At 39.1% G+C, this 17,646-nt stretch overlaps 1 protein-coding gene across 16 annotated transcripts in view; it reads left to right on the plus strand.

Annotated features, from left to right (window-relative positions):
• Positions 1-17,646, plus strand: part of SYNE1 (spectrin repeat containing nuclear envelope protein 1) — a gene marked incomplete at its 5' end in the record, with an annotated part of 420,585 nt that overhangs the window by 246,825 nt on the left and 156,114 nt on the right. For all 16 annotated transcript variants that reach the window (XM_081044694.1, XM_081044699.1, XM_081044700.1 and 13 more), the window contains 13 exons: positions 973-3,133; positions 4,545-4,882; positions 5,090-5,234; positions 5,955-6,173; positions 6,884-7,143; positions 8,479-8,644; positions 8,981-9,136; positions 10,184-10,336; positions 10,944-11,126; positions 12,420-12,557; positions 16,007-16,192; positions 16,375-16,497; positions 16,737-16,919. In XM_081044694.1, the coding sequence (XP_080900820.1) occupies positions 973-3,133; positions 4,545-4,882; positions 5,090-5,234; positions 5,955-6,173; positions 6,884-7,143; positions 8,479-8,644; positions 8,981-9,136; positions 10,184-10,336; positions 10,944-11,126; positions 12,420-12,557; positions 16,007-16,192; positions 16,375-16,497; positions 16,737-16,919 (4,411 nt within the window). The remainder of the gene's footprint in view (positions 1-972; positions 3,134-4,544; positions 4,883-5,089; positions 5,235-5,954; positions 6,174-6,883; positions 7,144-8,478; positions 8,645-8,980; positions 9,137-10,183; positions 10,337-10,943; positions 11,127-12,419; positions 12,558-16,006; positions 16,193-16,374; positions 16,498-16,736; positions 16,920-17,646) is intronic.

A 17,646-nucleotide genomic window follows, 5' to 3' on the forward strand; every position in this document is an offset into this window, starting at 1 on the left:
CTTCTTCTGCCCAAATTTGTTGATTTGTAGCAACTAAAACTGAACATCAAAACACAATTCTAGATATAGGTAAATCAAGTGGTTTTAATGGAGAGGGTACACTATTTTATGGTTTAATTACAGAACTTTTCCTTAATGCTTAACATTTTACTGGTCTTCAGGGTAAATCCAGTCAAAAACCCATATCAGCAAAAGCCCATGTTTCAGGCCTTCACTAGGAACCTCTATCAGTGGGCCTCAGGCACCTCAGAACTAACATGCCCCAAACAGAACTCCCATGTGCCTCCCAATCCTGTTTCTCATACTTTGAACTTGTCGTTCTATAAATGGAAGAAACTGTAAGATTCCATATTTTCTCATGTGTTTTGTAGTCAAAGGGATGAGAATTTTTTGCATTTTACAGTTATTTTTAAAAATGTCTAATGACAAATAAAAAATGTCTCAGTATACAAATGAGTAGCTGACAGAGTCATTAGTTATATCTTGTGGATTGTAGTACCTAGCACTTCTATTGTTGCCTAAAGCTCCTTCTCACAGGAAAGCACATGTATCATGGGTCACTTATTAATGTCTTTAAGTGCCATTTTCAAGACTGCAGTCAATCGGTGCTTCTCAATGTTGAGTGTTTACACAATTATCTGGGGGGCTTGCTGATATGCGTATCCTGTTCAGTTTAGAGGGGCAGAGGAAGAAGCTAAAAGTATGTGTTAGATGTGTTGAGAGGGCAGCAGGGGCCGGAAGAAGCATAGAGAAGTATCTAGGCAATTTGTTTTGGTTCGACTTCTGATAATAGAAACAGATGGGCTCTGGATTCCATAATCATCACAGCACCTGTGTCAATAAACCATGAACTGAGCTACTCTAAGCTGTGAACATCCACTTAAAGGAAATGGTGAAATGTAATAGAACACGGTGTGAACAAATATGGCTACTGAGTTGGCTAATCCTTTTATGTCTTTCATTTATTTATAGGTCCGATGCAGAGAGCACAGCTGTCCACCTGGAGGCTTTGAAAACGTTAGCCTTGGCATTGCAGGAGAGGAAGCGAGCCATTGAAGATCTGAAAGATAAAAAGCAGAACATGATAGAGCACCTAAACTTAGATGACAGAGAACTAGTCAAAGAACAGACGAGTCACCTTGAACAGCGTTGGTTTCAGCTGGAGGACCTCGTTAAACGGAAAATCCAAGTGTCAGTCACCAACTTGGAGGAGTTGAATGTGGTGCAGGCCAGGTTTCAGGAGCTGATGGAGTGGGCGGAAGAGCAACAGCCCAACATTGCTGAGGCCCTCAAGCAGAGCCCCCCGCCTGATATGACCCAGAACTTTCTCATGGATCACCTCACCATGTGCAGTGAGCTGGAGGCCAAACAGATGCTCCTGAAATCACTTACCAAGGACACTGACAGGGTGATGGCTGACCTGGGCCTGAATGAGCGGCAGGTTATCCAGAAGGCACTCTCGGATGCGCAAAGGCACGTGAATTGTCTCAGCGACTTAGTGGGCCAGAGACGAAAGTACTTAAACAAGACCCTATCCGAGAAAACCCAGTTTCTCATGGCAGTGTTCCAGGCAACCAGCCAAATTCAGCAACACGAGCGGAAGATCATGTTCCGAGAGCATATCTGTCTGTTGCCGGATGATGTGAGCAAACAAGTGAAAACGTGTAAGAGTGCGCAAGCCAGCCTCAAGACGTACCAGAATGAGGTCACTGGACTTTGGGCCCAGGGTCGGGAACTAATGAAAGGAGCCACCGAGCAAGAAAAGACTGAGGTCCTGGGGAAGCTTCAGGAATTGCAGAGTGTCTACGACACAGTTTTGCAGAAGTGCAGCCATCGGTTACAAGAACTGGAGAAAAATTTAGTTTCTAGGAAGCATTTTAAGGAAGATTTTGATAAAGCTTGTCACTGGCTAAAACAAGCAGATATTGTTACGTTTCCTGAAATCAACCTAATGAATGACAGCCCTGAGCTCCATACACAACTGGCCAAATATCAACACATTCTCGAGCAATCTCCAGAATATGAAAATCTCCTACTGATGCTGCAGAGAACGGGGCAGGCCATATTGCTTTCGCTGAATGAAGTCGATCATTCCTACCTCAGTGAAAAGCTGAACGCTCTGCCCCTCCAATTTAATGTCATCGTCGCCTTGGCAAAAGACAAGTTCTACAAAGTCCAAGAGACAATTCTCGCTCGGAAAGAATATGCTTCCTTGATTGAGTTAACAACCCAGTCTCTGAGTGAACTCCAAGACCAGTTCTTACAGATGAGCCAAGTCCCCACTGACCTGGTCGTTGAAGAGGCTCTGTCCCTTCGGGATGGCTGCCAAGCTCTTCTGGAAGAGGTAACAGGCCTCGGGGAAGCAGTGGACGAACTGAACCAGAAGAAAGAAAGTTTTCGCAGCACCGGTCAGCCTTGGCAGCCAGACAAGATGCGGCACCTCGTCACCTCGTACCACAGGCTGAAGCGACAAACAGAACAGAGGGTTAGCTTATTAGAAGACACAACCAGTGCTTATCAAGAGCACGAGAAGATGTGCCACCAGCTACAGAGTCAACTGGAGGCTGTGAAAAGAGAGCAGTCTGAAGTCAACGAGGAGACGCTTCCTGCAGAGGAGAAGCTCAAATTGTATCACTCACTGGCAGGAAGCCTTCAGGACTCAGCAATTCTACTAAAGCGAGTGACTGTGCACCTTGAAGGGCTTGTTCCACACCTTGATCCCTCTGCTTATGAGAAAGCCAAGCATCGCATCCAGTCCTGGCAGGAGGAGGTAAAGCTGCTGACCTCTGCCATCGGCGCGACGGTGACAGAGTGTGAGAACCGCATGGTGCAGAGGATAGACTTCCAGACCGAGCTGAGCCGCTCCCTGGACTGGCTGAGGAGCGTGAAGGCAGAACTAAGTGGGCCACTGTGTCTGGACCCGAACCTACAGGACATCCAGGAGGAGATCAGAAAGGTCCAAATTCATCAGGAAGAGATACAGTCTAGCCTAAGGATTGTGAATGCCCTGAGCAACAGGGAGAAGGAGAAATTCGCGAAAGCCAAGGAGCTGATTTCTGCCGATTTACAGCGCACCCTCACTGAACTCTCAGAGCTGGATGGGAACGTTCAGGAAGCTTTACGCACGAGACAGGTGGGTGTAATACTCTTGGAACTTCTCTTTTCTTCTCTCCACTCTGCTTATTTGTAAACACATGTGAGAAATCTCTTGATTTTTGTTGTCTTTTGGTTAGAATTGCTTCCTTAAATATTTTTTTTTTGATACTTCGTAGGTAGCTTCATTTTCAACAGTGACTGGACAGGATGTTTTTATTGTTTAGGCACATGCTATCCATTTCATGTGATTTCCATGTTGATTCTTTAGTTATAATACAATAACCTCAGCTGTCTCTCACCTTTAGGAGAGATAGTAAAGAATATAGTACTAACAGAATTAATGCCATAGTGAGTACATTAATAATAAAATTATTTAATTAGCAATGAATAATTAGTGATGCCTTTTTTAAATAACATGAAACCTGGCATTTCTAAGATTAGCACTGGATGAAGACTCTCCCAATGGAGAGAGGCAGGGGGATGATATGGTCCCAGCCTGATGCCAACCGTGTTTTTTTCTGGGATCTCCATAAGTTGCCCCATCTCTTCGCCCCTTCCTCAGAGAAGAGTGCTTCATGTCCTCTTGCTTCTCTGTAGTGTAGCACCATAGAAGCAAGACTAGAATATTCATCATGACTTTACTTGGAGATAACAAAGGAATGAGAGCATGCATGGAACATGGGGGTACAGATATCTCTTTAAGATAATGACTTTGTTTCCTTTGGATAAATACCGAGGAGTGGGATTGCCGAATCATATGGTAGGTCTTTGTAATTTCTTCAGGAACTTCTATACTGTTTTCCATAGTATAGAAACTGGCTGCACCAGTTTACATTCCTACTGATGTTATTATACTTCCAACCAACTGAGCCATTATTTCACTTTGGCAAATATTCAGTCTGCCACATATTACTAAGCATTTTATATATATATATATATATATATATATATATATATATATACATATATATGTGTATATATATATAATATATATATATACACACACATATATATACACACATATATATACACATACATATATATACATATATATACATATATATATACACATATACATATATATACATATATATTTCTCTATATATACATATACATACATATATATATAAAATGTGTATATATCATATATATTAGAGACAGAGGAAAGTTTCAGAACTAGTCAAGATACCACTATAAATTTCTATTTCATTTCTGTCTTTGTTTAGTTATTGTAACAATAATAACAGAATTATAACCAGATAAGCAGAAGGGAAAATAAAGTATAGTAATGGATTATACCAAAAACAGTCTGCCAGCTTCTCAGTTCATTCATACGCGTGCGTCTATGACGGGACAGAGGACTGGGAAAGAAATGGAAGAATTAAAGTGTTTCCTACAAACACGTTGCAATGGATGAGTTGATTGTGTTTTCAATTACTGCTTTTCAGGCTACCTTGACTCAGGTGTACAGTCAATGCCAAAGGTACTATCAAGTGTTCCAAGCGGCTGACGACTGGCTGGAGGATGCCCACGAAATGGTACAGCTGGCAGGCAGTGGCCTCGATGTGGAGAGTGCAGAGGAAAGTCTCAAAAGCCACCTGGAATTTTTTTGTGCAGAGGATCAGTTCCAGAGTAATTTGGAGGAGCTCAAAGACCTGGTAGCCAACCTGGAGCCATTCATCAAACTAACTGGAAAAGAAGACCTAGCCCAGAGAATGTCCTCCCTGGAACAGAAGAGCCAGAGGCTAATCCAGGAATCACACACCCAACAGGATCTCTTGCAGAGGTATTGACTTATTTTAATCTTTATATTCTATCAAAACAGAATGCATTTTGAACTGACTTTTCACACGAAAAACAGGAATATTCTAATGATGTACATTAGCATGTAAATTCATTCTTCTCTAAGTATCATTAGACCTATTAACATCAGAGCTCTGCATAGACATATGTGGTTTGATGTTTTGATTAACTTTTGTTGGACTTTTTCAAGGTGTGCAGTTCAATGGCAGGATTATCAGAAAGCAAGGGAAGAGGTTATCGAATTGATGAATGATGCAGAAAAGAAATTGTCTGAATTTTCTTTATTGAAAACTTCTTCTAGTCATGAAGCGGAAGAAAAATTGTTAGAACACAAGGTGAGTTCGCTGTTGTTTTCAATGCCCTTTCATTGCAATTGTAATGGGTCTTTGTACCATGATAGTTCCAGAATCCGGTCAATAAATCTTCATTTCTACCTGGGTTCCTTAAATATGAGAAGGATACATCTAACCATATTTCATAGCAAGTTTAACTTAATTAAATCTGTCTTTTATTTTATTTTATTTTTAGGATTTCTGTTGGAAATGCATACTTAAGTATGCATTCAGAGACATTCAGACATGCAAGACATGCAAAAGAGACATTCAGAACAACTGTTTCTGATAAAGTACTTTCTGGTGATAAATTAGATAATTTATAATAATTAGATAATTAGATAATCGGGTATTCAAATAATACCTGAGTCTCCATCTATTGCAGCAATATATGGAAGAGTGCAACGTATACCTTAACATTTACCTTAAATAGTAAATTCAGTTCACTTAACATTTTTGCTCCTTTTTTAAAAATTGGAGAATGTTGTTCCAAGTAGCAAATAAACTTTTGTTTTTAATAAATAAATATTGACCTTTCCTCTTTAAAAATATCCAAGCCTAACTCAATTAATAATTCAGTATAAAAGTAAGAGTCACCAGAGGTAAATGAATATATCTAGGAACGTTTCCTTTTGCAGGCAATTTTGGGCTTTACCCAAATCCATAGAACTTTTGAAAAAAACAAATCTCTCCCACACCTCTCTTTTTCTCCCCCACCCCCAGGCTTTAGTATCAGTAGTTAACTCTTTCCATGAGAAAATTGTGGCCCTAGAGGATAAAACTTCACTGTTGGAAAAATCTGGAAATGATGCCAGCAAAGCAACCATAGGCAGGTCGATGACTACAGTCTGGCAGCGGTGGGCACGTCTCCGTGCTGTGGCCCAGGACCAGGAGAAGATCCTGGAAGATGCAGTGGACGAGTGGAAGAACTTGAACACGAAGGTAATTTCCATTACGGATGGGCTCAAATTATTGTTTCCTCGCTGATGAAAGTACATTTTGAGAACAGTATTTTGATCTTTTTTTTTTCCTTTGAAATAAGCATTGTGGCAATAAAGAGCCTCTTTTTTTTCATGTCTATTTCAATGAAAACCAAATTATGAAACAAAATACAATAGGCAATGCACACTGTAGTCCTAAGTCAGGGTCCTATTATTTTAATAAGAAAACCCATTTGCTAAACTCTTAGTGAAACTTTCTCACCTGGCCCTGAAAAAGTACCCAATACTTTTTCTTTGCTTGGAATGAGCAGGAATTTAACTCATTTCCCAAATCCTATATTTAATGTCTTTTATCTTTTAAGTAGGGTTCAATGTTTTAAGCCCCATCTTCCTTTATAACTCAGAGACACATTCATGTTTACTTAAATGTTGGGAAGAATTTTTCATTTGTCTTTTAGTTTAAAATAAATAAATAAATAATGGGGGAAAAACCTTTTTCTATGTTGTGCAGTCTCTGATTGCTCTGATATTATTCTGAGATTAAAGCTTTAAGCCCAGGACTGTAGAGATGGTCTTTCCTTTCATGTTAAGATTTTTTGGGGTTTAGTTTCTGCAATTTAGAGTTTGCACCATCATCTTTAACATGCTTCAATGCATTCGTGTCAAATGTGGCATTTTTTGAACTTCACAGTATGTACATTTCTTCATCAGGTTAAAAAAGCCACTGAAATGATTGACCAGTTGCAAGATAAATTACCCGGAAGTTCAGCAGAGAAAGCCTCAAAACCAGAACTCTTAACTCTTCTTGAATGTCATGACACATTTGTCTTGGAGCTAGAACAGCAGCAGTCGACCTTAGGCATGCTGAGACAACAAGCGCTAAGCATGCTCCCAGAGGGGACCATGCCGTCTCCTGGAGAAGAGCCACCCATCGTGCAGGAAATCACAGCAATGCAGGATCGGTGCCTAAAGTAATTATATATCTGCTCTCACTCTCTGTTACTAAACTTGGCCATAACACAAAGGGATAAATGTGGTATTAGAGACTGGGAATGCTCCATCATTCTGCCTGAAAATGGGGGTGTCTGTTCCCATCACCCATGCTTTTCTTTTTTCTTGGCTGTTCGATTATTTGTCTACCCAACACACATCTAGCAGTATTTAGAAATACAGGGAGGAACTGAACAGATTCAGTCTGTACCTTCACGCTATTTACACGTACAGTCAAACAGCAGAGATGGGCAACTACAGAAGCCATTTAGTTAAAGCATGGAAAGGGGGCTAAAGGAGCACAAAGCAGAAGCAACTAAGCTAGGAAAGCAATCAAGGAAGGCCTCCTTTAGAAGGGGTATTGAAGCCAAAGACAGAGCCCGCTGGACTGGAGCAGTGAGGTGGGAGGAGAGCTTTGCAAATGGGAATAGCACGTAAGAAAGCTTGGAAGTAAGCATATCACTTTCAGGGAACTGTTGGGTGAAATGGAGTTTGAAAGGTAAACAGTTGAGAGCTATTTAGAACCTCGTTTTGAAAAAGCTTGATAACTCATTGGCTAAATTGGATGACAAAGAGATTGGAGCAAGGATGATACCGAAGTCCGGGTGCATAAGCCATTTACTGGTAGTGAACTTAGAAGATAGATAAGTAAAACTTAATATAATTAGCCTGATTCATTTACTGGGCCAGAGAAGAAATATCAAGAGATAATTTAACTCCCATATTGGCCAATATTATTCATGCATATCCTATATTCAACTCTTTCACTTCTAGGTGAATTCAGTATCATCTGACTCCACTTATTTAACCTTTTTAACCAAATTTATGTCAATTCAAATAAAGATTTACAATTTGGATGCTGAACATTATTAATTGTAAAATTTCCAAATCTTGATTCTTTATTTAAAGACTGGTTTCTAATAGCCACAAATATTCCCATTGCACATTACTTTTAAATGCTGATGATTCTGTACCTTTTGAGTAGATTTCCAAAGAGGAAATAAACAAGCAAGCTATGTCGAGGTTATTTTAGACAGGAAAATTAATTATAATTTAGTGACACAGGAGTGTGTCAATCCTCAATTTTCCAGGGATAAGTCATTCACTCCAAATGATGTATATTCTTCTGTTATACTTGAACTGAACTTAAGTGTTACTGAAAATCATCTGACAGGTTTGGGGAAATGCGTTTACTTGCAAAAAAGATATAAGGTTTCACCTTTTTTAATGTCTGTTTTTGGTAACATAATGCTGTTTATTAGAGGGTTCTTTTCGTTTAAAACTCACTTCTGTTTCTCCCTTTAATGTTTCTGAAGCATGCAGGAGAAAGTGAAGAACAATGGAAAGGTGATAAAGCAAGAGCTGAAGGATCGAGAAGTGGTGGAGACTCAAATCAATTCTGTGAAATCTTGGGTTCAGGAAACAAAGGAATATCTGGGGAATCCAACAATAGAGATAGATGGTCAACTTGAAGAACTTCAGGTACAAAGCTCTCCTCATTTCCTAGACCCATCACTTAAAAAAAAAAATTGCCTTGATTTTAATCAGACACATTTGTTTATATTCAAAAAACTATTGAATTAAAAATTTTTGGAAATTTCTATAAAGGCTTTTAGTATTCTGTCATGGGATTTTTGTTTGTTCTTTATAAAGTGGTCATGTTTCTTACTCAGAGACTGAAAATAATTTGGTTTTTCTTAAGGTGTTTCTCTAATTCCACACGAATCATATATTGATGAACAATACGTCGTCTTGTCTCTGTACCCATGAAAATGTCCTTAGGCTCCCAGAAATGTCTCGTTTTGATCTTTTCTTCAGATTCTCCTAACAGAAGCGACAAATCACAGACAGAACATTGAGAAAGTGGCCGAAGAACAGAAAAACAAGTACCTGGGTCTTTACACCATATTACCATCTGACCTCTCCCTTCAGTTAGCTGAGGTGGCAGCGGACCTAGGAACTATTCATGATCAGGTAAACCTACGCCCAAGAAGAGTGCCTTTCCATTATTTTTTTTAGAGGCTCAATATTCTTGTAAGGGAGTTTTTGATTTTCATAATTATATCTTCATGGAAACAGAGTAAAAAAATAGTGCAGCATAAAACAATACTATTAAATTAGAAATCTTATTTGTAGGCAAAAGAAAAACACCACATCAGATAATCATAGATATAAACAATGTCATACAGTTAAAGATAACTTTCCTGATTTCCCTCATCTTTTTCTAAAAAAAAAAAAAAAATCTTAAAGAAACAACAAAAAATAAGCTATATATATCAATGTGTTCAACAAATATTATTTAGTACCCAGTCTGCCAGACACTCTCCTATTATTTCAGCCTTTCATTTATATAAACAAAACATTGATTTCCCATTTTCTCTTTAGCATTTTATTATAAGCAAAAATATGAATGTTATCAAATCAAACCAAAGCCATTAGAAACTTACAAATGTTAACTGTTCTTTTTCACCTTCTTTCCATTGGATGTGCTTAATGCTTTTGTGCTGTACTATACGGATGTAATTGGAAAGTCAGAAAAAGTTACCATATCATTAACAGCTACTTATGAAAAGGTAGCTGGAAACAACTTTGTGTGCCTCCGGTTATCTGGAAGTGTTTTCTGTTTTATGAAGAAAAAGGCTTAGAGAAGTCTGCGTGCTCGAGGTCACAAAGTTAGTATATAGAGAAAAAAAATAGGATTCAGACTCAAATATCTACACTGCCATCTATGGACATTCTGTAAACATTTGATGAGCGAATCACTGTACGTTCATTGCTTGTTCCTTTGCTGAAACAGCAGAGGAAGAGGTTTAGTGCTTGCATGAAGGTAGGGGGAAGTAAGGCTCCATGGAGCCATGAGCATTTATCTGTAACTGCATGAGGCTGGTTGGACAAAGTGCAGCAATGATAAAGCAGCAGTCACTACCTGAAATCTGTCATCAACATCTCCAGATTAACGTTTTTAGGATCTATTACCCAATTTTAACCAGGGTTGGTTTACTGTTCTTGTTGGTTATTTAGATCCAGGACAAAGTAAAAGAAGTTGAACAGAACAAGGCCACCAGCCAGGAGTTCAGCCGGCAAATTCAGAAGATAGCCAAAGATCTCACAACTATTCTGACTAAGCTGAGGGCAAAGACAGATAATTTAGTTCAAGCTCAAACTGATCAAAAGGTAAGGAAAGAGAAGTGGAAACAAAAGAGGTGCTACTGAATAAATTCAATATTTGGGGGAGTTAGTTTATTTTTGGGTTATAGAAAAAAAAGCTTTCTTGATTAGCAAGCTTCATTAAAATCAAATAGTAAAGACATGCCATAAAGACATTTTATAAATATAATAGCATAAATCTACTTGCATGGTATAATTTCCCATCATAATTGAACTGTATTAATAAATATAGATACATGGGTTGGTAAAAGGGAGGAGTGTCAAAGAACTACATAATGATTTAGGAAAACAAGTATTTCAATTCCAAAATGAAGGATGTTCTTGGTAGTTAAATCTGTTCTCGCTCTTTGGATAAGTGACTAATCCTTTTCGGGTGGGGCAGAAGGAAAATGTTAGGTCTCTCAGCCTCATAGGAAACAAATACCGGGTTGCAAAACATCCTGCTCTGCCTTTCCAACCGAAGAAATAGAAATGACCTGGTCATGGTAGAATTCTTCTTAATAGTATTTGGCTTCTACAAAAATCATTAAAAATATCATCCTTCTGATCTTAGAAAATCTGGAGCAATTCATTTTCTATAATCTAATGTTATGCCATTTTGATGACCATCTAGGTACTGGGAGAGGAATTAGGTGCCTGTAATTTAAAGTTAATGGAGCTAGACGAAGCAGTACAAAAATTCTCGGAGCAGAATGACCTATTGGGTAAGCCCCTGGCCAAGAAGATAGGAAAGCTAACTGAACTTCACCAGCAGACCATCAGGCAGGCCGAGAGTCGGCTCTCCAGGCTCAGTAAGGTATGTTTTCCAGGCCAGTAATCAAAATCCTCTGAGGCAGACATTCTATGTCCTGTTTTGCTCTTTTGAAAATAAATAAAAAGATAATATTGATAATGATGACAGTAATTTAAGAGTAACTTACTTCATACCACACCTGTATTCCTAAGAATTAGACATAAATCTATCTTTATTTTATATCAAACCATATTAGAAATTCATTGGCAAAGATCATATAAATGTACTTTTGGGGTGAATGTTTTATAAACTAGGGAAGTATTTTGTAAAATGAGTATTCATCTAAATACAAATCAGTTTGTGTAAATTCAAATATCTTAAAGTGAGGTAGAGATAGAGATACATAAATATATGTAATAGCTATTATTTACTTAATAGGTTCAAGTCATACATCCATCATCATTGTTGACTATAGACTCAACTTTTGCTAATTGATTATGTATTTCTTTCTGTAACCAGGGACAAGTTAAATTAGAATTTGGCAACCAATGAATTACAATATTGAAAGCTGACCAGCCATAATCCCACCAGACCTCTTTACTCAGCAAGGGTGGAGCGTGGCAGGAAGGAGGCATAGAAGGGATCTAGATAGATGAATAAGAGATGAGACTAGAGAATTTTTTCAAAAAGACAGATTAGTCAAACATATTAAGAACTTGGACTTTATCCAAAAGTCACTAGGAAGTCCTTGAAATATATTTAACAATAACATGATTTTTCATGATACCTTTGGTGAATGAAAAGAAAAGGGGAGGGTAGGTTCTATGGAAATTAACTTCACAGAGCAATCTGATCGCAAATTCCTAACTGGACTAGTCATGGTGGGTAGTCAGTCCCAGGCCTCTAACTTCTTTAGTGAGAGGTTTTAAGCCAGCCCTGTCCATTGTTCTTATGCATCTGGGTTAACACACCTTTGAAATAAACCGAAACCACCCTCTAGAGAGCACATAATCTTGTTAACTATCACGTAATCCAATCCCCACCTTGTTTTCTCCCACCTCCACGTAATCTTCCTTACTCCTTCCTTAATTTCAAAAGCATAAAAGAAACTGCAAAACTGTTGTTGTTCTCCAGAGTATTTAAGATCTTGCTCCCCAGCCTATGTCATCATTTTGGCTCAAATAAAATCATACAAATTCTCAACAGGTTTGGACATTTCTTATGTTGACACTTTCAATATCAGATATTATAATGATCAACCCCTGGGATTATTGTATCCAAAGAGAGACAGAAAACTGATTTCTAGCTCAAGAAGCAGAGGTTACATTTGTTATTTGAATGCTAATGATTTTTCAGGCAGCATCACATTTAGAAGAATACAATGAAATGCTTGAATTAATTTTGAAGTGGATTGACAAAGCTAAAGTCTTGGTTCATGGAAAGATTGCATGGAATTCTGCAAGACAACTTCGGGAGCAATACATTTCACATCAGGTAACTTTGGGAAAAATAGTTTTCAAAGAGTAACTAAGAGAGTAATTTCACTTAACTGGCTAGACTGATAGAAAATTTAGAGGGCCATGATGTAAAATTATTGTAGGTACCAGATAAAAAACTTCCCTTTCCCAAGACCAAAGATAATCAGTCCTTTTTCTGCAGCTTCTTGGAAACAGTTATATGCAGGGATATGGTGGGAAATTCTTCCACATGAAGAGATGTTGTGCCATGTAAGAAGATTATATAGGCTCCAGACTCAGACTAATGGGAAAATCAAGCTCTGCCGGTCAGGGCTGTGTGGTTTGGAGAAAACTACTTGGCCTCTCTGAATTCAGTCTTTTCATTGATAAGAGAGAGAGAGATGTAAATGATTTACATTGCAGAATTATTATGAGAATCATAAACTGGTTTAATGTGCACACATCAAGCCCATCACCTGGCATGTGGGTGGGTGCTCACCGAGAGCTCCCATACCTCCTCCGTCAGCCTGACGCCAGGCTGCAGAACGCAGGCGTCAGCTGGCGGCCGTGAGCAGGCTGCATTACTTCATTTCCTCTGAAGTTTTCCCTCGGTCGTGTCATCCAGGAAATTATGTCATCCTTTTATAACATAGGCTTGAATTAGAGATACCTAATAGCCTTGTATCTTGCAATAAAATACAGAATGATTTTTACTTATGTTACATGGATACCCTCGAGTATTTTAAATTTTCTCTCTCTTTTATTCTGATTTATGTATACTCATATCTTTTAAATCCATTTCCTTTTCCATTCTATTTCACAGGGTTCTAGATCAAAGCCTCATTTTCTCCTTCTTGGGGTGCTTCAACAGGCTTCTAGTTGATTTTTCCGTATCCACAATCTTTCTTCTTTAATCAGTCTCTCACATTTCTCTCAAGAAATCTTCCTTGAACAACTCCAGTCTTCTACTTCAGGATATGCTTATATATTAACAGACAAGACTTAAGTTACAACAGGTTGTTAGCAATGAAAAAATAAATATTCAACTTCATTAGAAATCTGGGAATGCAAATTTAAAAGAGAGCATGTTACATCATTCTTTAGAAGTTCATATCCAAGGAAGTGAGAGCTCTCAAACATTGCTGGGAACTTGGTAGCATCTCTGAAAAAAAATTGGCAAAATGTATCATGCTCATCAATAAGTTCCTACTCTGTAGTCCAAACTGTAGAAAACATTTTATGCAGTATTAATAACTACAGTGGAATTTTAAAGAAAACTTAAATGTCAACTTATTTTTCTGAGTAAATTTTTGGATATATGTAGTGGAATATAATATAGTCTTTATAATGACCATGAAGACTTTTTCTTTAAAATAGCTCTTATGCTCATTTACGTCTTCAACAAACATTTGTGGAGTATTTTCCAAAGCTAGGAATTTTGTTAGGCATTTGGAATACAAAGAATACTCCAGTCACTGCCCTCCAGGGAGTTGATAATTAAAGAGAGGAAGGAGGTAGAGAGATGGATCTGGACAATTACAACGCGATATGATAAGAGGAGGGATTGAGGTGCTGAAGGACCTACAGCAGGGCTTTCCACCCAGACTGCCTGGGTTTGAGAGGAAGGATAAGGAAGCCTTTTTCAGAAAAGGTGATGCTGGGCTTGACTCCCAAAGGGCAGGCCCCCAACTTGCATGGAATGTATTTTAGACAAAAACACGTGTTGAAATCCCAGCAGTAAGGGTGAGGGGTGCTCTGTTTGGTCCACTGGAGGGTGCAGTCTGGGGAGGAGGTCTGCAGGAGGGCTGAAAGAGGTTTAAGACAAGAATAGAGAGTGAAGAAAAGGATAGATCATGAAAGTCTGTTAAGAACTTGGACTTGATCCTAATGTCACTCTGAAGCATTTGATAGGTATTCTGCAAGCGAGTGTCATGCACAGACTTGTATTTTCAGAAAGATAACTTTGTAGCCTCTGGAAAACAGGAAAGAAGGTGGTTTCAGTTTCCCAGTAGAAAAATGACAAGGCCTTTCTTTGGAGGCTGAGAGAAGAAAATAGCAGAGGTATTACTGAACTAGAATTCTGGCCCCAGAGACTAGACGTGGGTGAAAAGCGGGGAGAAACCAAGGATGATACCCAGGTGTTTTTGACTTGGGCAGCTGGCTAAGTTGAGTGCTTTGAGGGCCACAGGAGGACAGATACCAAGTATCCGTGGTTATGTCACACAGACACTTAGGAGAGAACTCAACATGGACACGGTTCCAAGGAGTTCTCCTATGTCTGCCGTAATAATTAAAGCTGCCGGAGTTTATCCAAAAACAGTACACACAGAGAAAAATGCATGTGTTCTGATGTCAAGTGAAAAAGAAAGATGGAAAATTTTAGGTATGTTATGATCTCGATTACCTAAAAATATACCCAAATGTAGCAGCAGTTGCAGCTTACTTAAAGTTATCCCTGAGGTCTGGGATTATGGAATATTTTACGTGTATATATAAAATGTTCATTGTGAGAAAACAATGTGCTTCATTTTTAAAATTAAGTCTCTGCTGCCTAAGAATAATGTCACATCTCCCATGTCTCCTTACACATCACACAGCCCAATCACTGCGCATTTTATGCTCACTCCCTCTGTACTTTTCTTATGCTGCTCCCTCAGCATGAAATGTCTTTCCTCTTCTTTCCTCAGCTGCCAAAATGCAGACGTCTTTCTGACTCAGCTCAGATGTAACTCTTCCAGGCAGCCCTCTCCCAGCCTTCCTGCAACTAGCAGCACATGTCCTTTCTTTCAGCCTGCCTTCTCTTTCACTCTACTTCTGTAGCGCAGATTTTAGGATTACTGATCCACTTGTATCAGTCCCAATTGATGATGCCATCCTGAATGACGAGGGCTGTGTTTCATTCCTCTTGGTGTCCTAAGGGAGCTTCTGCCCCTTTGTCTTACTTAAAGCAAGTGAGCAAAGGTGTTATGTTTGTTTGTAATGTTCCTGTCTTACCCTCAGTTCTTAGCTCAATATGAGCTTAGATCTTAGGTATACATTATGAGATCTGGAAAGCATCTCTATCATTTGAATATGAATGAGAAGAGGAAGTCCAGCAAGCTGATGAAGTGGCCCTAGGTGTCAGAACCTCGCCACTGCAGGAACACCCATGCCCTGCCCCTCACCAGGGAGTAGCTTGGCGTGGTGGGCAGAGCCTACTCCTTACAGTCTGACACTTAATAACATGTTTCCTCAGTAAATTGTTTCCGGTTTCTGAACTTTGATTTCTTTTTCTGTGAAATGGGGATAACAGTAGGTGGGCAGCAGGCACAGGGCTGCAAAAGTCAAACACAGTAAGACACACCGAGCCACACAGGGCATGTGGGAAGTGTAAGTTACATTTCCTTACTCCATTCCCAGTCTGACGGCCTTCACACCACACCGTGTTGATTACCTGTGCCTCTCTGCCTACCTGTCAGTGTCATGAATATGGATAATTCATTCTAGACCCTGCTAGAAGAATCTGAAAAAATTCACAGTGATCTGGAAGCAATGACTGAGAAGTTACAGTACCTTGCTAGTGTGTACCATACAGAAAAAATGTCTCAGCAAGTGGCAGAACTGGGACGAGAGACAGAGGAATTACGGCAGATGATCAAAGTTCGTTTGCAGAATCTCCAAGATGCTGCCAAGGTACATAATAATAATAATAATAATAATAATAATAATAATAATTTAAATTGAAAAGTCCATCGTTAAAAAAAAATGGTGGTTTTATAGTAGAACACAGTGCACACCTCTGAAGTGCCTTCTTCACCTTGACTTTGGACTTCAAGTGCTTACATGCCAACATGCATGTTGCTTTCATTCTGCAGGATATGAAAAAATTTGAAACCGAGCTAAAAAACTTACAAGTTGCTTTGGAGCAAGCCCAGGCAACCCTGACTTCTCCAGAAGTGGGACGTCTTAGTCTCAAGGAGCAGCTCTGTCATCGACAGGTAAGCAAACATCAGTCAGCGGAAATGAGCAAGGACCTATGTTGAAAAAAGAGGAGAGTTAGGAAAAATGACTTCTAAACTCAGTGACAGTCTTAGCACCATATGCATTATTTAGAAAAAAAATACTCCTTGGAAAATGTTTATCACTTACGACAGACACAGAGCTGTAATTTAGTGTCTCTGGCTGATTAGATAAGCGCTTCAATGTAAAATTTTTGATGTATGAACTCTCCCTTTAGCATTTGCTGTCTGAGATGGAGTCACTCAAGCCGAAGGTCCACGCGGTGCAGATGTGCCAAAGCGCGCTCCGGGTCCCCGAGGACGTGGTCACCAGCTTGCCACTCTGCCAGGCGGCTGTACAGCTGCAGGAGGAGGCCAGCCGGCTGCAGCACACGGCCATCCAGCAGTGCAATGTCATGCAGGCAAGTACAGCCTGCCCATCTCAGCTGCAGGCTGTCCCCACGCCCGCAGAGCAACAGCACAGGAGTCACGGGCTTCTTTTCTTAGCAATGTGTGGGCTCAGCCATCAAAATACACCCAGAGCACTAAATTTGACAGATTGTTGTGGTTATATAAAATAAGGAGATGAAATGCTATTATTTGGATCACCCCAAAAGCCTGGGGAAAGCTCTATAAAAAAAACATCCATTGCTGAAAACTATCTTTCAGCGATACTTTTTTTTAAATAAAGAACACCGCGTAGAGGTGAATTTTATATTCAAGTGTGTATTTTTATCTCTTATTCATCTGAGAAGCATCTAGAACCTAGGCATATGACTTTACTGCTAGCATACATTACAGATTTTTTTTTTTTGACATTGATGCACTGAATGCATTTTCTTGCCTGAGAGGTCTACACCCAAGTGTGACTTTTACTCTCCTCACCTAATAAGAGAAAAATCAGTGACTACGAAGAAACAACACTATTTATCTCTTATCTCTTTTCAACTCATGTTTTACCGTCTTTATCCATAAATTGCATCCCTACCCTCTCACTATATCACCAATGGCCTATTTGGTCAATTGTCCTTGTTCCTTACATTACCTTGTAATTTGTTAGATGATAAATTCCTGAAGACAGAAATCATGCTGAATTCATTTCTGTATCTCCTACACCAACACCTACCAACTGCCTTATACATATATAGA

This window comes from Rhinolophus hipposideros (assembly GCF_964194185.1).
Source record: "Rhinolophus hipposideros genome assembly, chromosome: 3".
NCBI classification, from domain to species: domain Eukaryota; kingdom Metazoa; phylum Chordata; class Mammalia; order Chiroptera; family Rhinolophidae; genus Rhinolophus; species Rhinolophus hipposideros.